Raw genomic sequence first — 23,909 nt, 5'->3', positions numbered from 1 at the left:
TATCCTACCCAGTTTGATCCCCAGCACCCAATTTGGTTTCCAAGCACCACCAAGAATGATACCTGAATGCAAAGTCAAGAATAACCCCTAAGCATAGCCAGGTATAGCCCCAAAACAATTTTTCTAATTTTTGACAGAGTTGTTTGAATTTATTTTGTTGTTCTTAATTTTTCGAGGGCTTTTTATATATTAGATATTAGCCCTTGTCAGATCTGTGCTGAGTAAACATTTTCTCCCATTTTATGTCTTTTGATTTTAGTGATTGTTTCTTTTGCCATATAGAAGTTTCTTGATTTTATTAACTTTATTTTTCATGTTAGCTTCTGCTTCCTTTACCAATGGCATTGAGTCATTAAAGATCTCTCTATTATCTGCTGACATAAGTTAATCAGAGGAAATAAACAAATACAGAATTATGTCTCTCATATATGGAATATAAAGAAATAAATAATTTTTTAAATGGCCAATAGTATCTTACCCTGAGAATCAGGCTACAGAACTATTTATCAAGAGGGTAGCATGAACTGAGTGGGAGGGGAATATGAGACATTGATAAGAAGACTCTGACACTCTTAAGTATTAAAACATTGTATGCCTGAAACATTATTAACAGTATTATAAATCATGATTCTTAAATAAAAATTGAATAAAAATAGTGTCCTCTGCAATTAAGTGTCCTTTGCAATTAAGAAAAACTCAAAATTGTGATGAAATAGCTCACACAAAAGAAAATGACATATCAAATAGACTAGAAACACCAGGGATATGGTAAAAAGAAAGAAAAAGAAAGAAAAGAAAGAAAGAAGAAAGAAAGAAAGAAAGAAGAAAGAAAGAAAGAAAGAAAGAAAGAAAGAAAGAAAGAAAAGAAAGAAGAAAGAAAGAAGAAAGAAAGAAAGAAAGAAAGAAAGAAAGAAAGAAAGAAGAAAGAAAGAAAGAAAGAAAAGAAAGAAAGAAAGAAAGAAAGAGAAAGAAAGAAAGAAAGAAAGAAAGAAAGAAAGAAAGAAAAAGAAAGAAAGAAAGAGAAAAAGAAAGAAAAAAAGAAAGAAAGAAAGAAAGAGAGAGAGAGAGAAGAAAGAAAGAAAGAAAGAAAGAAAGAAAGAAAGAAAGAAAGAAAGAAAGAAAGAAAGAAAGAAAGAAAAGAAGAAGAAAGAAAGAAAGAAAGAAAGAAAGAAAGAAAGAAAGAAAGGAAGAAAGAAAGAAAAAGAAAGAAAGAAAGAAGAAAGAAAGAAAGAAAGAAGAAAGAAAGAAAGAAAGAAAGAAAGAAAGAAAGAAAGAAAGAAAGAAAGAAAGAAAGAAAGAAAGAAAGAAAGAAAGAAAGAAAGAAAGAAAGAAAGAAAGAAAGAAAGAAAGAAAGAAAGAAAAAGAAAGAAAGAAAGAAAGAAAGAAAGAAGAAAGAAAGAAAGAAAGAAAGAAAGAAAGAAAGAAAGGGCCGGGCGGTGGCGCTGGAGGTAAGGTGCCTGCCTTATCTGCGCTAGCCTAGGAGACGGACCGCGGTTCGATCCCCCGGCGTCCCATATGGTCCCCCCAAGCCAGGAGCGACTTCTGAGCACATAGCCAAGGAGTAACCCCTGAGCGTTACCGGGTGTGGCCCAAAAACCAAAAAAAAAAAAAAAGAAAGAAAGAAAGAAAGAAAGAAAGAAAGAAAGAAAGAAAGAAAGAAAGAAAGAAAGAAAGAAAGAAAGAAGAAAGAAGAGAAAGAAGAAAGAAAGAAAGAAAGAAAGAAAATGAGAAAGAAAGAAAGAAAGAAAGACAAAAAGAAAGAAAGAAAGAAAGAAAGAGAAAAGAAAGAAAGAAAGAAAGAAAGAAGAAGCACTCTCATTCATTGTTGGTGGACTTGTCATCTTGCTCAGCCTCTATGGAAAAATATTATGAATATTTTTCATAAAAGCAAGAATAGGGACTGTAATAATAGCACAGCAGGTAGGGTATTTGTCTTGCATGTCACCTACATGGTTTGGATCCTCAGCATCCCATACAGGCCCCCAAGCCTATCTGGAGTGATTTCTGAATGCAGAGCCAGGAGTATGGCAAAAAAAAATTGAACAATAAAAAAGTAAGAATAAACCTTCTATATCATCATTTGTGTCATCAAGCTACTCAAAAACAGAAATAGGAAAAGGGAAAGGAAACCCCACCCATCTGAGAAGAGAGTGGGGCTCTTAGAGACTTTGGTCCCTAGATTCCTATGTCAGTGCTTCTCTTAAGGGATCTCACAAAAGAATATAAATAACCCAACTCTTTGTCCTTTACAAGCTGAATACTACTATGGACCACATGTCTGTGTGTTCCTGAACATTCAGTAAAGGCTGGTAAGTAAATGAGACATTTGTTGTTAGAATGGTTACACTTTCAAAGCAAGGACTGGGCTGGTGCTATGTTCCCTCATGTCAGAGGTTACAAGATGAATGGCATCTGTGGACAGAGAAGTGTAGAAACCAGAAACATGAATTCTATTAGTTAAAGCTGATGTGGTGCATGAAATCTTGGAAGGAAGGTGAAAATTATGGGCTGTTAGGATATTATTAAACTCCCCACCCCTCCAAAAAATCAGATAACAAAATTTAAAAATACACATTAACTGACATTACAGATTTCTCTAGATAAAGCACATAAGGAAACCTTTCAATGACAGGAAACTGTGGTCACCTATTTTGAGAAGGCAGCAAAGATACTGCAGGTGATGTGAAAACTAAGAGGCAATTTTCTACCCCCAGACAAATAAAACTAAGGACACTAAGAAGGGGCACTGGAATACCAAAAATACTGCTAATGAGCATAAATATATCTAAGTCACTAGATTAAATATTTTAAGATATTATTTTATATAATAACCCCAGAAATACCAGTACAGGGTTTTTTATCTGGATCCTTGTCTGAATTATTAAGGAAATGGATTGGAAGTGGATTTTATCTCAGAAGAGCAATGCTCTGTAAGAGCACATACATAGAACATTCCACTAAATCTGTCTGCCTGCAAATCCACTATTCTCTGAAACTTAAGCTAAAGGAGACTCAGTCACTGCTCAAAATATGCATTCAGAAGGAGGAAGCTAGACAATGAATGAAAGAGCACAAGAAAGTAGTCATTTTTTACTACCAGAAGAATCTTCCAAATGCCAAATATTGCAGAATCACACTTAAATTTCTGAGTGTAGTCCAAAGAATGTCTCATTTCAGGCAAGCTCCATTTATGCTACCTTTTGAAAGATTTATTATCTTTACAAATAAGCAAAAACAAACGCACTGAATGCAGAGAAATTTCTAACTTAAACTTCTACCCAATTATTGGCTTTCAAATTTAACAAATAATACATATTCTGATCTCATCTTATTTATGTGTCAAATGATAAAATCCAATTCTTGCAGCATTTCTACTTGCCTTAAAAAATATTCACAGACCACATGAAATGTAAATACTACATTATTATAGATAAGGCAACACCCAATAATTATTGGTTTAATTTCTATATATATCCTCTTCATGTGTAGTCTATTCTGATAACAGAAATAAATATTTAGTTTATTGATTAATCTCTTCAGTCAATTCTTAAGCAATAAACCCTAGAAATAAATATTCTAAATTAATTTATTTAAATTAGTTATCCTGTATAAAGAATAGTGTCAAAGTTTGTGGTTGTGATCAAGGACCTCTCAAAAATCAAGAAAATATCCTTTACATGTAATATGCATCTACTACCCTATTCTAGTGATTATATATAAACATACACTGGTCTGAGTATGGCTTTTCCTTATGATACTTCCCTTCCTTTCATTTTATAAAGTTGCATTTTATAACATTGCAAAGGCAACTTAAGTACCATCTTGTTCTAGCAGACCTAGACATGAACAATAATTTCTCCTGTGTATTCATAGTCCTCTGAATGTAGAACATGTACAATGAGTTTAGTTATCAAGTTAAAAACAAGTGCAATTGATCATCACTACTAAGATACATAGTGTGTCTTTTCTTTTTGTGCATTTCCTGGTACTTTCATATTCAAAAACTGAGAGAATGATATATGCCAAAAGCTCCTAGTATCTTCATTAATAAAATAATACTGCTCTCTTAGAATTTTATTTAAACAAGAATGTGTTTTTTTCTGCTTGTAAATAGCAGTGAATCCCATTACATCTATTCCAGGTATGATTACCTTAAACCAAACTGGTGTTAGTCACAGTATCTTCCATATGCTGGGCATCCCAGGGCTTGAGGATCAACACATATGGATTTCTATTCCCTTCTTCATATCCTATGTCATTGCCTTGCTTGGGAACAGTCTGCTCATCTTCGTTATCCTCTCTAGACGCACTCTACATGAGCCCATGTACCTTTTTCTCTGCATGCTGGCAGGAGCAGACATTGTTATCTCCACATGCACAGTACCACAAGCTTTGGCCATCTTCTGGTTTAATGCTAGGAAGATCTCCCTCAATCGCTGCATCACTCAGCTCTTCTTCATCCATTCCACCTTCATTTCAGAGTCAGGAATCTTGCTGGTAATGGCCTTTGACCGCTACATTGCCATCTGCTACCCACTGAGATACACCACAATTCTGACACATGCACTGATTGGGAAAGTTGGTGTGATCATCTTTCTGAGAAGTTATGGTACAATTTTTCCCATAATATATCTTTTGAAAAGGTTAACTTTTTGCCAAAATAATGTCATTCCACACACCTATTGTGTACACATTGGATTGGCCAAATATGCTTGTAATGACATTCGTGTAAATATTTGGTATGGGTTTTCTGTCCTTATGTCAACAGTGGTTCTAGATGTCCTGCTAATTTTTGTTTCTTATGTATTGATTCTCCATGCTGTTTTCCGCATCCCTTCCCAAGATGCTCGCCACAAAGCTTTAAACACGTGTGGTTCCCATGTCTGCATCATCATCCTCTTCTATGGGCCCGGCATTTTTACAACACTTACTCAGCGGTTTGGACGCAACATTCCACCTCATACTCACATCTTATTGGCTAATGTCTGCATTTTGGCTCCTCCTATGCTGAATCCCATCATTTATGGCATCAAGACCAAGCAAATTCAAGAGCAGATTGTTCAAATGTTCCTCATAAAGAAGTGATCACTTTGGCATAAAAAGTTGTTTTCAGAATCTCAAGCTCTCTGTCAAGAATTCTCTGATAATGGTAGGTGGAAGGGATTTGGTAAAATAGGACAGAGATCAGTGTGTTATTCTTGAAGCAACTTTACCAGGGAGGTCACAGAATTTACTCTTTTGTTAGCAAAACAATCTGAGAGAGCAGTCACATTTAGTCTCGGAGAAGTAAGAAATCTTTAAAGCAACAAAAATCCATGAAGTAAGAATAGTGATCTGGTCTGGAAATTGCCTCAGTTATTCTCACTAAACTTCCTTATATGTTGTTTTGTTTGGGGTTCAATGCTTCATAGGGCTTACTCCCAATTTTTCACTCAGAATTCACCCTGGCAGTGGTCAGAGAAACAAAGGAGGCTCCAATGAAGGTTGAATTCAATGCAACCCTCTATATTATCTCTCTGGATCCTTCTCACTGAATTTCTTTAATTTTATGACATCTTGAGATAACTCAGGAAAAAATCATATGTAATTTCTGTTTCTAGCTGTCCCTTATCCTATTAAATGACCTTTATGGAATCAGAAATTCCTAGATTTTGAAACTAGTTCTATTATAATTTTTATCCTATAAAATTGTTTATGTAATAAGAAATGTCATTAAATAGTATGGGGTTTTATTTTTTCACAAGTCATAATTCTTTAAATTTTTATTTAATTAAAGAATTATAGTTTACAAAGTTATCAATAGTTGAGTTTTAAACATATAATATTTTATAGGATCTTTATTTAAGCAACATGATTACAAACATGATTGTAGTTGGGTTCAGTCATAAAAAGAACGCTCCCCCTTCCCAGTGCAACATTTCCACCACCAATGCCCCCTTCTCCCTCCTCTCCCACCCCTTGCCTGTATTCAAGACAGGTATTCTACATCTCTCACTCACTACCATTGTTATGATAGTTGTTAGTGTAGTTATTTCTCTAACTGCACTCACCACTCTTTGTGGTAAGCTTCATATTATTTTAACAGTAATTTCATCCACCACCAATGCGCCCATAATTCATCATTGCCCAAACCCAACCCCTAAATACTGTGTTTTCTTTTTTTTTTTTTTAGAACAACCCTTGTCATAGCTGTAGGGATTAAGATTGATCACTCCTGTAATGGGAAAATACTAATGTAATTCTGAAGGTGGTAGGTAGGAATATGCAGAGACAATGTCAAAGAATACAAACTCCTCCAAGTCAGGATCTATTTTTCAATAATCTCCTCAAGGAATATTCGAGGCCATATTCAAGGTGATAGAATAAAGCTCTATAACTAGAGATGCCTTGAGGCTATACCTGATTACTCAGAAAATGAGCCTAGCCGGCCAGTGTCAGGCATGTGACTGACCCCTGTACTATCTCTCCAGTCATATTTAAAGTCCTTAATAAACCGATTGAACCTTCTTTAATGGAACACTTTCCATATCACTTTCAAAATAAATAGAAAATCAGACACAACATATCATTAACTCCTCAAATTTTCCTAATTATGACATACTCTTATTTTTTTATTTCTTATGAGTAATCATCAGAATGAATCTCTGTACAACAAGTTCTGTCTATGTCTTGAGAGGTGTCATGAAGAACATTTTGTTAAATAAGTTTTTATTAATATCTTCATTTAAACATCATGATTACAAACATGTTTATAGTTAGCTTTCAGTTATTAAAAAAAAAAAACAAAGAACACCTCCCTTTCAGCAGTGCAACATTCCCATCACCAATGCCCCCCATCTCCCTCCTTCTATTTCTGCCTGTATTCAAGACAGGCATTCTATTTCCTCTCACTCACTACCACTGTCATGATAGTTGTCAGTGTAGTTATTTCTCTGAGCTCACCACCTTTTATAGTAAGCTTCATATCGTAGGCCAGTCCTTTCAGCCTTCATCTCTATTGTCTCTGGTACTATTACAATAATGTCTTTTATTTTTTTTCCTAAAATTCATAGATGAGTGAGACTATTCTGTGTCTATCTCTCTCCCTCTGACTTATTTCACTCAGCATAATAGTTTCCATATCCATCATGTATAGGAAATTTTCATGACTTCATTTTTCTGACTGCCATTTAGTATTCCATTGTATAAATGTAGCAGTTTCTTTAACTACTCATCTGGGTAGGGCATCTGGGCTGATTCCAGATTCTTGATATTGTGAATAGTGCTGCAATGAATATAGGTGTGCAGAAGGCATTTTTGTATTGTGTTTTTTGTGTCTCTAGGATATATCCCTAGAAGTGGTATAGCTGAATCATTTGGGAGCTCAATTTGCAGTTTTTTTCAGGAATCTACATATTTTTTTATAAAGGCTGGACTAGATGGCATTCCACCAGCACACTTTTTTTTTACTTTGTTAAGATAATCTTTGTTCACATATTGGAAAGCATTTGTTTTTACAGTTTTTACAATTCTCAATTAGTTTCTCTGTGATATTCTAAACATAACTCCTAAAAATTTATTTTGTTATGACTTTAAACAATTTAATGTATTCTATTCATGATAATCATTTAATCAAAATTAGGAGGGGCAGAGGGCCTGAGCCATGACACAGGCCCTAAGGTGTCCGCCTTGCGCTTACTAGCCTAGGACGGACCGCCATTCGATCCCCTGGCAATGGTCCCCCAAGCCAGGAGCGATTTCTGAGTGCATAGCCAGGAGTAACCCCTGAGCGTCACTGGATGTGCCTCCCCAAAATTAGGAGGGGCAGAGAAATAGTATAGTAGGAAGGGCATTTACCTTGCATATGACTGATTTAGGTTTAATCCCTGGCACCACATATGGTTCTGTAAGTCCCTTCATAGTTGAGCCCTGAGACCTCAGTAAGCCCTGCAAACTGCAGGATTTGCCAGCCACCTCCGAAAGAAAATATTATTTTTGGATCAGAGAGATGGTACAGTGGTACAGTGGGTAGAACTCTTGCCTTGTCCATATCTGATCCAAACTCAATCCCAGCACACATATAGTCTATGGAGTCCAACCAGGAATAACCCAGAGCCAGAATTAAGCCCCCGAGAATCACCAGGATGGCAGAAAAATATGTATGTATATGTAATTTTATGTATGAATATAAATGCACACAAGTCTTTTGGTTTTCCAGTGATTATTATCTGGAATTATAAGAGGACAATATGAGATTCCAGAGATCAAACTCAGGTCATTCGTGTACAATAAAAACTCCCTACCCAGTGTACTATCTGTCCAGCCCAGTATTTTGAAATACTTTTCAAAAGTTTTAAGGTGGTTTTCTTTGGTAGAGACTGTAGAGAAGCAGATTTTGTGTTTATATATTTTTGGTTTTAATGTCAGTTAAAGCATGTTTTTCCATATACATAGTTTTATATAAGCATATAACTTTAAACCTTCTTTTTCTTTATTGTCTTATTCTTACAATAGACTTTCATGTCCCACACAACCAGTATCAACAACTCTCCCGAAACCCCTTCTCCTCCTTGCTTTTGCAGCCTCCTTTGTCTCTGTTCTATTGGCAGTATCAGGAGTTTTGTTCTAACTCTTTTGTTTCTGATGTTTAGTGCCTTGCTTTTGTCCTTATACTCCAATATGAAAAAGATCATCTAGTATTTGTCTTTTCCTTCTGACTCACTTTATTTTACCTGATACCCCCTAATTACAAGCACAAGCATGAAACAGGAAATGAAGAAGGGATTGTCCTTGTCCTCATGGTTAGAGATGCCAGTAAACAGAAGGCAATGTAGCTAATATTCATATGTTTTTAAAAATAAACATTGCTAAAGGAATATCCTGAGACTCCTTTATATTTTCTCAAAGAAAATTTAGATAGACTTAAAGAGTTTCTCTTGTATTTCTCAGAATTCTCACTAAGTGGCAGAATTATCACTATGTAAGTTTTTCGTCTCTTTGTTAATTGATTCTCAAGTATTTGAGGTTTGGGGACACTATTTTGAAAGGGATTGTCTAATTTTATTTCTTTTTCTTCCATTTAATTATTTGCATACAGAATTGTCACAGACCTTGTGTGTTTATTTTGTAGTCTACTAACTTGCAATATTGGTTTATTGTTCTAAGGAAGTGTTTTGTGGTGTCCTTAGGGTTTTATAGGCATATTATTAGATCATCTGTAAATAATATTAGCTGAATTTCTTCTTTTCCAATTTGTATAAATTGTATTTTTTGTGTGTGTTTGCTGTAGCAAGAATCCCCCAAAACATAATAGAATAAAAGTGGTAAAAGTAATATTCTTGCATTGTGCCTTGTATTAGGAAAAGATTATCCATTTTTTACATTGAATCTAATATTTGCTTTGGGTTTGTTGTTTATGGGCATTTCAGTGATAAAACTTCTTTGTATCTTCATAAGATGCAGTGGACGTATTCTACACAGGGTAGCCACCTACATAGGTAGGCCTCATTAACACATTGTTTAGTACTCGAGATGTGAAACCTATGTGTATCCTAAACTACTACAGCCATTATCTAACCATGAAACCTTCATTTAGCAAGGCCCAACCCCATCACTGACGAAATACTCAGAAACTGGGAAAACCTCCCAACTCCGATGCACTGACCCAATCTCTTTTATTTGATTTATTAATTTTTTACTTTACTTTTACTATATTTACCTATGTTTCTGTTCTCTCTTATCTTTTGCTCTTCCTTCCTCTTTTTCTTAAGCTATACCGAAGATAATTATATATCTTAATTCAGCTAGTCCTTAAGAGCTCAAACCCATCCTATTAGGGTCAGACCTCTAAGAACATCTCAAGAATTGATCACTAATATATGTCTTTATGTGGACATGAGTACATAAAGAGAGGACTCCTCTATGAGAGCCAAACCTAAATGTTAAACAATCCATGCCTTTAGCCCTTCCTATATACTATTCCTCCTCCTCCCCTTTAGAAATTCTACTATCCCTTCACCCCCATTTCCTATCCCATATCCCACCTTATTAACACTCTTTACCCTCAGTTCTTAAACCATTAGGTATCAAGACCAACCTCCTGCCCCAATAAGCCATCACCCAGCTCCCAAGCGAATGGACACCTACTCAGCCCGACATCTCAACCCACAGCATGAAACTATAACCTACACCCCTGCTGACTCATGCTGTTGCCCTCCTTCTCACCCCCCCCCAACTGTGGACTGTTGCCTGATACTGGACTCAGCTCCAGAAGGATCCCCAGTGCAAGAACTTTACCCATGCCCTTTCTGCCATAAATCATTTCTCAAACTCAACAAGACCAGGGTGTGTGATGAAAATGCGCCCTGGATTCCAACCCCCACAGAATATCTCAAAAGACAATGGGTAAACCTATATTTCCTTTATAAGTTTAAGACCCATATAATATTACCTCTTAACCTGTTTATCCTCAAATGTAGGTTAATCTTCTAAATTACTTTGTTCCCTTAATTACTTTTTTAAACTATTTTTTCTTTATATATATATATATATATATATATATGTGAGTATATGAATATTCTATATTTTTTGTCTTGTTTCTGTTTTCTTCTCATTCTTAACTTCACCTCTTTTGGTTCTGCTTGGTTCAAAAACGTACAAGAAAAAAATCTTGCCTGGAATAATACCTCAGGTCAAAACCAGGGCACAGAGATAATGGAGCCTGACACTCCCACCCCCAAATGCACCAGCAATATAATATAGCACCATTTCTTCTTGCAAAGGCATACTAAAAAGGGGGAAATTTTACATACAGAAACAAGCTCTTATCTGCTAGGAATAAGAACTCATACATTTTTACAATACAGGGGTACCTTCCACCTTGAACATATGTCATGTGTACCCAACTTAGACTCTAGATGATTAGACAGTGACCATCCAACCCCAAACCCTAGATCCCAGGCATAAAACCAACACAGTTCTCCACAACAGCTCCAGGAACCAAACTTGCTCTGGGATATTCTTAATACTGCTCTGACACCAACATACACCAGTTTTGATATGACATCCTGACAATGAGGAAATGGCAACAACTTGATCTAAGAACAGGTTGACTTATCTCACCCTCTTACAATAAGATGAAATCAGAATACTTGTCATCCTTTGATCTATGCAAAAGCCAAGATCGCTATCTACAGAAGACTGACTGTGACAAACATGACTGGGCAGAACTTATCCTGGGACCAATAAAAAAGACCCTAGTCTAAGCTTTGGTCTACAATCTGTACAACAACCAAGATGTCTAATTCTAGAGGTTTGACTGAGACAACTGCAACTGAGCAGGTCTTCTGGAAACATAATGAAAGACTCTATCCTAGACTTTGTCCTAGGATCAGTGCAATAAGCCAAGACCACCAACTACAGAAGACTTATTAAAATGACAGTGATGTAATAGAACTTCTAGAACCATAAAGACTCCATCCTAGGCTCCATCCTTGGACCTGTGAAGATACCAAGATCTCTAGGTACAAAGGTCTGATTTTATCTCCATGATCGAGCAAAAGGTTTCCGTACACCACTAAAGGACCTAGGGGAGAGTAAATGAACATGTATGGAACCTGTAGTTATTCCCATGACAATATACTTTAAGGGCGGAGAAACCCTATATCTCTTAGGCCAAGGGAATTCCCTTTCTTTTTTTTTCCATTTTTTTTTTATTTAAGCACCATGATTACAAAGATGATTGTAGTTTGGTTACAGTCACAAACAGAACATGCCTCTTCATCAGTGTAACATTCCCCCTCCTCCCTTCCCATCCCCTGCCTGCATTCAAGACAGGCATTCTACTATAGTTATTTGTTTTTAATTCAGTGAACTGTTTTTTTTCTTAAAAAATAAGTGTTGAAAAAAAATACAATAGTAAAGGTGTAACCATGGCAATCGACATTATTTGCATAGGCCCAGTAAATTTGGGGAAAACTGGGGGGAAATTTTTGGCCTGATTACAAGAAGGCCTCACCACAGGTTTATTGGCATAAAACCGACTCTGGGCTCCAGGCATACCAGTCTGTCCAACCCGAATCATTCTCTGTGGTCCCAGTGAAACTTTTTCACACTTTGGCTTTTGTTGGTATCAGGATCCTATATTTAAAGATTCTGGATTCTATGCATTTCTTTCATTGAAGTCAGGCTGATGTGGAGCATTCTCTAGTTTCAGCACACCATTAGATGCAGAGCAATATGCCCTGCAAGCAGGTTGTTGCTGAGTTGTCTGGGTGTTGAGAGCACTCTTTGGAGTAGGTCATTGTCAGAGCAGTGGTAGGTCTTCCATGGTAGAGGTTTGTATCCTGATAATGTTATAGACAATTTTGATTGTTTCCTTAGATGGTATCCATTGTTCAGGGGTGTATGGGCAATGCCCATTCTTCTGAGGCCTAAGCCAAATCATTATGCTAATGTTCGGGGTATAAGGCCTAACTGCATTACCAAATTTGTGTTTCCATCTCTATTAGATAAGAACTTGTTTGCATATGTAATATTTTCCCATTTTAATATGCCCATGCAAAAGAGAAACAATGCCGCAAGATATTGTTGGTGCATCTGGGGGCCAACGGATCAAGTCCGACATTCTCTGTAACTTGGTTCAAACATGAATTCTACACAGAGATATTCTTCTACCAATATTGCTTATAAAACAGATCTCAAAGGGGAAAAAGCAAACAAACAATCAAATAAAAAAAACCAGTGGGCAAAATTGTCACTATATAAGAAGATTAATCTGCTTCATAAAGAGCGAAGAGCACATGGAGCCATGCTGTACCTGTGTTGCTTGCTGAAGCTTCTGACTCCCAAGAGGCGTTTGCTTCCTAATTGCTAGAGGCCAGAAGTTCACCAGTCCCTCCCCATCCCTGGCAGGAATGGGGAAGCCTGGGGTCTCCTTTAAACTGTTCCTCACTCGGGGCTGAAGAGAGAGCATGGAGGTAAAGTGTTTGCCTTTCATGCAGAAGGACAGTGGTTCAAATCCCGGCATCCCATATGGTCTCCTGTGTCTGCCAGGGGCGATTTCTGAGCATAGAGCCAGGAGTGGCCACTGAGTACTGCCAAGTGTGACTCAAAAAACTAAACTGTGGGGCCAGCGAGGTGGCGCTAGAGGTAAGGTGTCTGCCTTGCAAGCGCTAGCCAAGGAAAGATCGCGACCGAGGTTCGATCCCCTGGCGTCCCATATGGTCCCCCCAAGCCAGGGGCAATTTCTGAGTGCTTAGCCAGGAGTAACCCCTGAGCATCAAACGGGTGTGGCCCGAAAAAAAAAAAAACTAAACTGTTCCTCGCTGGAACCTCTTGCTGGGACCCTGAGCAGGTGGTCAGGGGTAACCCTGAGGACCAGAAAGAAGGAGAGAGAAGGCTGTGGGGGGCAGCCAAGGCTGCATCTTCCCTTAAGCTTGGCCAAAAGTCTACCACATGAAGCCACATTGTCCCTGTGTTGCCTGCTGAAGTTTCCGGCTTCCCGAGAGGCGTTTGCTTCCTAATTGCTGGAAGCCGAAAGTTCACCAGTCCCCTCCCTGCCCCCTACAGAAATGGGGAAGCCTAGCGTCTCCTTTAAACTGTTCCTTGCTGGGACCCTGAGCATGTGGCCAGGGGTAACCCTGGGGACCAGGAGGAAGGAGAGAGAAAGCTGTGGGAAACAGCCAAGGCTGCATCTTCCCCTAAGCTTGGCCAAAAAGCCTACTGCATGGAGCCAAGTCATCCCTGTGTTGCCTGTTGAAGCTTCCTACTCCCCCCAGAAACATTACTGTGAAAGATATGCAATCCACCTTGGTCAAAACATAAATAACTAGTACCAAAAAATGGTTAAATGTGGGGTAATAGGAGGTGGGAGTAAGAGAGTAAAGGAATAAAATAAGCTTCTGGGTGGCATTCTGAATATGACAAGCAGATTAAACCCAATGATATCTAAATATTTGTCTATACGTTCCGTGCAGGGGCTTGTTTTATTTTTGCCCCATTTTATTTTTTTCCTTCAAACAGAACCATATAACTTGAATCATCTTGTTCCGCCTCACAAATTGAGGGGGAAATAATGGAGGGTACCAAGACCAAACAGTTATATGATCCTTAAGTAATAATAAAAAATGATCAGACTTAAACACCAAATCCAAAGCCAATAACAACAGAATCAATACCCAATCTACAACAAGCTAGACACAGAGGGGACCACTTATACTAGCAGTCTCGGGGGGTAAAGGAGAGGAATATGGGATGCATGCTGGGAAGAGGGTGGAGGGAGGGAGAACAACATTGGTCATGGGAATGCCCCTGATTCAATGTCACTATGTACCTAAAATATTACTGTGAAAGATATGTAATCCACTTTGGTCAAAATAAAAATTATTATTATAAAAAAACTTCTTTGTATCTTAACATATCAAAGCACAAAATCATTTATTCAAAAGACTATGTGCATACCTATTTTTATTAAAATATTTAATGCAACATCCAGGATATGGAAACAACCCAGATGTCAACTACAGAAGAATAGATCAAGAATTTGTGGTACAGAGAGAGTTGGGGGCATTGGTGGTGGAAATGTTGCACTGGTAAAGGGGGTGTTTTTTTATAACTAAAACCCACCTACCAACCTGTTTGTAATCATGGTGCTTAATAAAGGTATAAAATAATAAAAAAAATTGTAAAAGAATTTGTGATACATAAGCAGAATAAATACTATGCAGCCATAAAAAAGATAAAATTGTGCAATTTACCACTATGTGGAACTAGAAAGTATCATCTGATTAGCCAATTAGCCAATTAGGAGAGTGAAAAAATAGAATAACATGTAGAGTTGAGTATATCTGAAAGAGAGGAAGACCTTTGGACATTGTTGGAGTAAATAATAACTATGGCTATGGTCAATAATTTATGCATAAAACTAATGCATGTATCATTAATGGTACTGTGAATTATAGTAACCAATAAAAAAGGAATATGTAGGGGCCAGAGTGATGATGCAGCAGTAGGGTGCTTGCTGTGCACATGGGCATTTGCCTTGCACGTGGCTGACTCAGGATGGACCTGAGTTCAATCCCTGGTGTCCCATGTGGTCCCCAAGCCAGGAGTGATTTCTGTGGGCATAGCCAGGAGTAACCTTTAAGCATCACCGGGTGTGGCCCAAAAATTAAAAATAAAAATAAAAAAGGAATATGTAAAAAATATTCTCAAGAAAATTTTAATGAACCAAATCCAACAACATATAAAAAGATCATATACCAGGGCAGAATAGATAGAACAAGAGTAAGGCATTTGACTCACACAATTGATTCCCTGGTACCATATATGGTCTCCCCAACCCCTTTCAAGAAAGAACCCTGAGCACAGAGCCAGACATAAGCCCTGGGCAATGAATGTGATTGAAAAACACATTATGCCATTTTCACTACAAGGGTGGACCTGGAGAGTGAAGTTATTTAAATGAGAAACAGACACAGAAGGATCTCTTGAGAGAGATGGGGAGAGGTGGGATGAAAATAGCTGGGAAACCAAAAATTGTCAAAGACAGCAGAACGTGAGAACTCTCCTTCAGAACTTACTATAGTGAAAAGAAGGGGAGAAGGATGAGGGAGGGACAGAGAATGGTGGGGAGGAGACACTGGTTAAGAGTGTGGTGTTGTAATGTTGTATGCATGAAACGTTAGCTTACACAATACAGCAGATAGACGCCTCAAATAAAAAAATTTTTGGAAGAAGGAAAATAAATACCATGAAAATAAAAGCAATCAGGTATTGACGAGGGTAAAAATAATGAATAGTATTAACATATATTAATTCTCATTAAAATGGAAACTGAAATATTTGGTGAAGTAACACTAACATTTTATTTCTTGGAAGTAAGATAAATGCACAGCAGACACAAGAATGGTGATGTGGGGAGGTAATTGTCAACAAACATGAAAAGTCATAACTTAATCCATATGTACTCAATGGAAGGCGTATTATTGAAATGGAGCTTGAAATCCAAATTCCCTAAGTAGTTGCTTCCCAGGAGTCTCAGACAAATGTATATATAAATACCTCTGCTCCCAGTAGCCAATTCTCAGAATATTCTTTGATTCAGCAAATTCTACACTATGAAGACTGTCTTTCAAACAGGTGATTCAGTTATTCACTTAGGTGAGATAAGCTTTTACCTCATCCAGACTAGAAGGGTAAGGAGTCTTGGGTAGGTGCTTGAGAATATTGAGCTCTTTGTCTGACATTAAAAAGCAGAGTGAAAAGAGGTGTCTGGGAGGAGAAAATGAGAAGCCTTTTTAGTCTGCTTCACCAAGGACACAAGGACCATGGGTTCACTAGGACCCATTAAGAAGGTTCTGCTTAAAAAACAGGACTTGACTACTGTAAATGACCTGCTGTACTTTGTACTCTTCTAATACTTTTGTCTGTTAAATTGTGTAAATGCATAGGTAAAAAAGAAGTTTCAAAGAGGTTACAGTAAATTCAATAGAAATATCAATGACCTGTTACTATGAGAGCAGAATTAATGGAGAAACTTTGAAACAGATGATTACTGTACTGTGATTCATGACTAGCCTGATGAATGGATAGATTCCTGAAAAAGATCGGTTCTTAGTGCAACAAAAAGCAGAAGGTAAGAGGTAACTTCTCTGAGATGCTGAAAATAATTAATTTTATTATTCTTCAGAAGGAAACCTGCAGGAACTATTGAGAAATTCTTTTCTAGTTCTAAATTAAACAAGTAGCCCTGACAGTTCAGGCAATTTATTCTGGAGAACAAGGCCAATTTTAGAGATCCAAGCCCGATCCCTCACTCCCACCTCTCCTTTCTATTTTTCCAAAAGAGGTAATGTTTTGCTATTTATAGTGCATTTGACACTCATGAACATGAGCAGGCTCTTTTTCAGCTCCTCTTTATCTGTCCTTAAGAATTATTATTTGCTTAATATATCTACTAACAGTAGTTGTCTGTTGTCAAGGTTTTTACTACAAATGCAAGGTGTTTCTTCATTTTTGCCTCCTGTCCAATTGTGGCAACCAATAACGGAGAAAATTAAAAATTATTTTTGTTTTATCTTCATGTCCTTTTCCTATTTCTTTTCATAAAGCTGGTCTTCAATCTACTTATCACATTTTCATCTTTCTTTTAGCTTCTTTGGTATTCTTCAGGAAGATAGTTTTCCTTGGGGAAATATATTTTCATAGTAGTCATAGATTGACTTGTGTTAGCTGATATCCATAGTAGGATTTCTCTTCACACCTATCCCTATCCAAATTCCAGTGTCCCAGTGCCAGTCTCTTCTGGCTCTCTGGCATATGAGTTTATTGTTAATATAGTCTCAGTCTAGTCTCAGCGAACTAGAGAATAAGAGATAAATTTTTGTTCTCATAATAGAAGATAGATACTGAATTGTTAAAAAAAAAAAGCAGAATTTAACTTTTAGAGAAAGAAACTAAAAATTATATGTACTTTGCACTAGACCCTGACTCAAGCACTAACTGAATAAATGCAGAGAAGTTTACAGTTCTTTATCCGTGCATTGCCATTCCTTAGATTCCCAAACTTCTCACTATTCCTGAATTTCTCATTACCTGATATCTGCACCAAGCTCACCTCTTGAAAAAGAGAATGGGTATATTAAATAAAGTTAATAGCAAGCCAAAAAAAGACATGTGAGATAGAATAGACTTCCTCAACTTTGGCACTTTTAACATGTGGGGCCAGATATAGCATTGTAGAGATACTCTTCTATGCTAACTTCTTAGTAGCACCTGACCTGTGTCTATTCACTGTCAGTAGCAACTTCCCAGTGTGGTGCCCAAATTGTCTCCACGCAATTCTCAAATGTACATTGGATAGACTTAAAATATACTTCAATAGGTAAGGCATTTACCTTGCATGGAACTGATCTGGGTTCTACTCCCAGCACTGTCAGGAGTGATTTCTTAGTGTGAAACCAAAAGTAATCATTAGTATGGCAAAAAATAATTAAAAAATAAATAAAATGAAGGACATAGAGTATTATTGCCTCCTTTTTAAAATCATTAACCTAAAAATTTACACTGAAATTGAAAAGGCATTATTTTTCTCTAACATGCTATTCACTTCTTTATGTGAATGAGTCTTCAAATTATTTAATCATCTGAATTGGGTTTTTTTTTTTAATTTGCCTCAGTTTAGTTTGTCTCCACTACTTATTTGGGTTGAATTCACTTACCCTTTTTCTTTGTTAATACCTAAGTTCCTTTCTCTCTAGTACTCTGAAAAGCTTGGACATTTTCTCAGGTTTCAACTTCCTTAGGTGAATAATTCTTTTATAATTTCACTAAAATTTTACTACTCATAGAAAAAAGAAAATAAAAAGAGTACAAAATATTAAAACTGCTGGGATTTCAATTATAATACATCAAAGCTCTTATGAATAAAATATGTTTTACATAGAGAGGTGAAAAGTGTAGGGCATAGAGTGTCTTTTCTACCATTTACCTCTAGTCACAGAACTTGTCAATTTTCTTTAAATCTATATAATTTCTTGTCCCTTGACCTTTGACAAATCAGAAAATTTTATTTATTTACAGTTAGACAAACTTCAAATCCAATATCTTTACCTTAACAGTTTTGTTAAGTTCTACATGTTTCAACTTCCATTTTTAAAAATTGATGATAATATCTATACTCCTAGATTATCATTTTAATGTCACCTTTAGAAATGCTTTTTAGAAGTTCCTGACATAAATTAGATATTTTAAAGGTTTCTATATAATTCTTTTTCACTATAAGAATATTATGTCAATGATAGTTGGACCTGATCACTCTCGACAAGAACTTGGCACTGAAAGGGGAAAAAGAGACATGCAACTTACCCTTCCATTAACAATAGCACAAACCATAGTGACAAGAGAGAGAGAGAGAGAAAGAGAGAGTGAGAGAGAGGAAGGGAGAGAGACAGTAGGGAGAAAAATGGAAGACACCAGTGGCAGGAGATATGCACGGTAAAGGGTGGCTTATGTTCTATGAATGAACCCAACAATAAATAATTTTGTAATTATTGTGCTTAAAATTTTAAATAAAAAAGATATTACATAAATATATTGTTTTGTTCCAGTAATAATACCACAAAATTTTTCTTATATATTATTCTAATTTCCAATCCATTATCCAATGACTTTCAGTTAAATCCATCTAAGGCTCTCCAATTTAAAAACCATGCTAGTTAACTTTCTTCCCTTCAGTTGACAACCTCAATTTATAACTAGAGTCAAAATACTTTGCTTTATATATTCTTGGTATTGCACATATAATCATAACCACATGAGTTTAAACAGTTTTTCAATGTGTCATATATGCAAAGAAATCTATGCTTAAACTTTAAAATTACTTTATTCTATTGTCTACCTGATTTCTCCCCATCTAATTATTTTAATTGCTAAATATACTGAATTACCTTTTTCATTGAGTTTTCAGCTTGTGTTTGTTTGTTTAATTGATTGAATGTGGCAGTTACACTTTTCAGTGCTCAGGTTTACTCCTCACTCTACTAAGGTATCACTCTGGCAGTGCCAGGACTATATGTGGTGCTGGGAATCAATCTAGTCTGAACCACATGAAAAGTAAGCATCTTAACTTATGTGCTTCTCTCTGGAGGCTCATAATAATTTTTAACCACTAATAATTTCATCTAACATATTGCTTTTTTAACTATAGGATATCTATAACCTGTTAAGATTGTTATTTCAGACCACAATATAGGACAGCAGTAGGGTGTTTGCCTTGTGACTGATGAGGATTTATTTCCCAGCACTACATATGGGCCCAGAGTCAGTACAGGAGTGGTCGCTAAGTATAGTGTCAAGAATAAGCAGTGAGTACCACCCAGTCCTCACTTTTTTGTCCTCCCCCAAAAGTTAAAATTTTCTACTTCATTTAAATATAAAATTATGTTTTATAATTTTTATTCTATGTTGTATCTACCTGACACACCAATTATGGAAAAGAATTAGACAGTGGCAGAATCTTTTAGTATAATCTAAAAGTATGGTTGTTTCTGTGAAGAGAAATGATATCCCAGGTCATTTGTCTCAGGTATGACATCCTTAAACCACACTAGTGTTAGCTACACTGTCTTCCGTTTGCTGGGCATCCCAGGGCTTGAGGATCAACACATGTGGATTTCCATCCCCTTCTTCATATCCTATGTCACTGCTCTCCTTGGGAACAGTCTGCTCATCTTTGTTATCCTCTCAAGACGCACTCTACATGAACCCATGTACCTCTTTCTCTGCATGCTATCTGGAGCTGACGTTGTTCTCGCCACATGCACAGTACCACAGGCCTTGGCCATCTTCTGGTTCCATGCTGGAGAACTCTCCCTCAATCGCTGCATCACTCAACTCTTCTTCATCCATTCCACCTTCATTCTGAGTCAGGAATCTTGCTGGTAATGGCCTTTGACCGCTACATTGCCATCTGCTACCCACTGAGATACACCACAATTCTGACACACACACTGATTGGAAAAATTGGTATGTCCATCTTTCTGAGAAGTTATGGTACTATTTTCCCCATAATATTTCTTCTGAAAAGACTGACCTTTTGCAAAAGTAACATCATTCCACACACTGCTTGTGAGCATATTGCTTTGGCCCGATATGCCTGTAATGACATTCGAGTAAACATCTGGTATGGTTTTTTTGTCATATTGTCAACAGTGACATTAGATGTCATGCTAATTTTTGTTTCATATATGCTTATTCTTCATGCTGTCTTCCACATCCCATCCCGAGATGCTCGCCACAAAGCTCTCAACACATGTGGCTCCCATGTCTGTGTTATCGTCCTCTTTTATGGGCCTGGGATTTTCTCAGTCCTCACTGAGAGATTTGGACGCCACATCCCACCCCATATCCATGTACTGCTAGCAAGTGTCTGTATTCTGGCTCCACCTATGTTGAATCCCATTATTTATGGGATCAAGACCAAACAAATCCGGGATCAAGTAACTCATATCTTATTCTCAAAAAAGAAATAACTTTGAGAAAGTGAAGCTTAATTACTGGTTTCTCAATATTTCTAACCATGTATCTATCATATACCATTTTAGTGCCCTTAGGAAGTAAGCAACTGCAGAAAGTCAATAACAAACATCAACTTCTTTGTGAACCACTGAACTTGCTTATTTAGAGTCTGAGAAGTAAACCACTCCTAGTCTATAACCTAGATTTGGATTTTAAAAAGAAATGATTTGTGAGTAATTGCCATACTACTTTTTCCTGGTTTGTATTAAGCCTTAATAAGATCAAGTATTTTTGTATTTTTATTATCTACTGGCAGACATTGCTCTACATGGTTTTCCCTCTGTCCTATCACAAAATTTTATTTTTATTTACATTCTATTACACTAGCTAAGGAAAGAAGAGGGGCCAGGATGGTCATTCAAAGTGCTAGAGCACATGCATTGCATATGGAAGCCCCAGTTTCAATTCCTGGGCACAACATGGACCCAGAAGTAGCACAGATTGTTGCCCAAAAAGTGAAACAGAGACAGGAATGAAGCAGAACAGAAACACTAGAACCCACATTCTCTTGTTTTGTAGAAATCCCCCATATTCTCGCCAGTTTTTTCTTCTTTTCTCTCCTGCTTTTTACTCCTACTCATTCTCTCTCTTCACAACTAAACTTAAAACACCTTGAAAGAGTTCACTATACATCATAGATTCATTTTCTTTCTCCCTTTTTTTGTTGATGTTGTTATCAGTCCATCACACATTTTCGACAGTCATGGCACTGCATGTCCCAATAAGTGATGTCCACACTGCTGAATTTTTGGTGATTATACACTCAACACCATACTGACATATCAGCAATATATGATAATTTTCTTAATTATCATTGCACCTCATAGACAGTACAATAATATATTAGTAATAATATAGTGTACACAATAAGTCATTCTTAACATAGTATTCACTATAAATATTTAGCAGAAGACTGCCATGTATCTCTATATTAAGTAGATTAATTTTAATTGTACTATATTCTACCTACGTTTTAATGTAGACATTATTTCCATGCCAAAAATATATACCTGCACAGGAATTTTTTATTATCTCTCCATTGTATTCAAACACAAATGTGCCATAGTAATTTAGCCAAACATTTTCTTTTTTAAAAGCATGTCTCATTATATTATAGTAATTATTATTTTACGGTTTTTTCCAATTGAAAAACTGGATCATAATCTATATGTTGCTTCTCCAAGTGCCCATTATATATCATCTGAAAGATTAAGAAAGATGTTTAGGGGCCGGAGAGATAGCACAGTGATAAGGAGATTGCCTTAACATGGAGAAGGACGTGGGTTCAAATCCCGGCATCCCATATGGTCCCCCAAGCCTGCCAGAGGTGATTTCTGAGTGTGGAGCTAGGAGTAATCCCTGAGTGCTGTGATCCAAAAGAAAAAGAGAGAGAGATGTTTAAATACTCTAAAATCTACATCAAAATGTTTAAAATAATTTATTTGTAAATCATAAACCAGCAAATTATCACTTGAAAGTATTTGGAGAAAAGGACCCATGCAAAGAAATAAACACTCTTTATTTGTGTTAATTGATTTATGGGTCTGGAGAGATGCACAGCGGCGTTTGCCTTGCAAGCAGCCCGATCCAGGACCTAAGGTGGTTGTTCGAATCCCGGTGTCCCATATGGTCCCCCGTGCCTGCCAGGAGCTATTTCTGAGCAGTACAGCCAGAGTAACCCCTGAGCACCCGCGGGTGGTGGCCCAAAAACCAAAAAAAAAATGTGATTTACATTTTTTTCCTTTTAGTTCAAGTTATTAGTGTGTATTACACTTCTAAACTTTTTGGGGGTGTGATGTAACAGCCAGCTTACTCCTGGCTGTTGACTCAAGAATTATTCTTAGCAGGCTCAAAGACTATATGGGGGTGGTGGAAATTTAACCCAGGGTCAGCCACATGCATGTAAGCATGGTACCTGGTTTACTATCTCCTCCAACCTCTGCTACCTTGTTTGGTTTTGGTTTGGTTTGGGTTTGGGGTTTTTGTTGTTTTTTTTTATATAGATCTTTATCTAAGCACCATGATTACAAGCTTGTTTGTAGTTGGGTTTCAATCACAAACAAACAGAACACCCCATTACTAGTGCAGACACTCGCACCATCAATGCCTCCCCTTTCTCCCCGACCCCTGCATTATACTTTCTCTCATTCCTTAACACTGCCCTTTAGCTGTTAGTGTAGTTATTTTCCCAGAGTTCACTACTCCTTGTGGGTGATCTTTAAATTGTGAGCCAGTCCTTCCACCCTTCCAGCCCTTAACTCTATTGTTTCTGGGTCTTATTACAGTAATGTCTTTATTTTTTCTTAAAAGCCATAGATGAGTGAGACTATTCTGTGTCTATCTCTCTCCCTCTGACTTATTTCACTTAACATAATAGATCTATGTTACATCCACCAAGAGGAAAATTTCATGACCTCATCTTTCCTGACAGCTGCATAATATTCCATTGTATATATGTACCACAGTTTCTTTAGCCATTCATCTGTTGAAGGGCAACTTGGCTGTTTCCGGAGTCTAGCTATTGTAAATAGTGCTGCAATAAATATAGGTGTGATAAAGGGATTTTTGAATTGTATTTTCTGTTCCTAGGGTATATCCCTAAAAGTAGAATAGCTGGATCATATGGGAGTTCAATTTCCAGTTTTTTGAGGAATCTCCATATCGTTTTCCATAAAGGCTGGACTAGACGCTATTCCCACCAGCATTGAATAAGAGTTTCTTTCTCTCCACATACCCACCAGCACTGATTGTTCTTGTTCTTTGTGATATGTGCCAGTCTCCATTTTTGTTTTTGTTTTGGGGCCACACAGCGACACTCAGAGGTTATTCCTCCCTCTCTGCTCAAAAATAGC

The 23,909-nt window shown here is 36.9% G+C and overlaps 2 protein-coding genes across 2 annotated transcripts; both read left to right on the top strand.

Annotated features, from left to right (window-relative positions):
- The first annotated feature begins 4,143 nt into the window (after positions 1–4,143).
- LOC126018437 (olfactory receptor 52B4-like) lies at positions 4,144–5,085 on the top strand. Its single transcript, XM_049780575.1, has one exon. It carries the CDS (start codon positions 4,144–4,146, stop codon positions 5,083–5,085), a length of 942 nt encoding a protein of 313 aa, XP_049636532.1.
- A 14,982-nt stretch (positions 5,086–20,067) lies between these two features.
- LOC126018247 (olfactory receptor 52B4-like) lies at positions 20,068–21,011 on the top strand. Its single transcript, XM_049780391.1, is given in 2 exon segments — positions 20,068–20,398; positions 20,401–21,011. Coding segments are annotated over 2 exon segments (942 nt in total).
- Positions 21,012–23,909: the final 2,898 nt, after the last annotated feature.

The sequence above is a fragment of the Suncus etruscus genome, chromosome 9, assembly GCF_024139225.1.
Source record: "Suncus etruscus isolate mSunEtr1 chromosome 9, mSunEtr1.pri.cur, whole genome shotgun sequence".
Lineage (NCBI taxonomy): Eukaryota > Metazoa > Chordata > Mammalia > Eulipotyphla > Soricidae > Suncus > Suncus etruscus.
The sequence above is the reverse complement of the archived record's forward strand: the minus strand, read 5'-3'. Positions and strand labels throughout refer to the sequence as shown.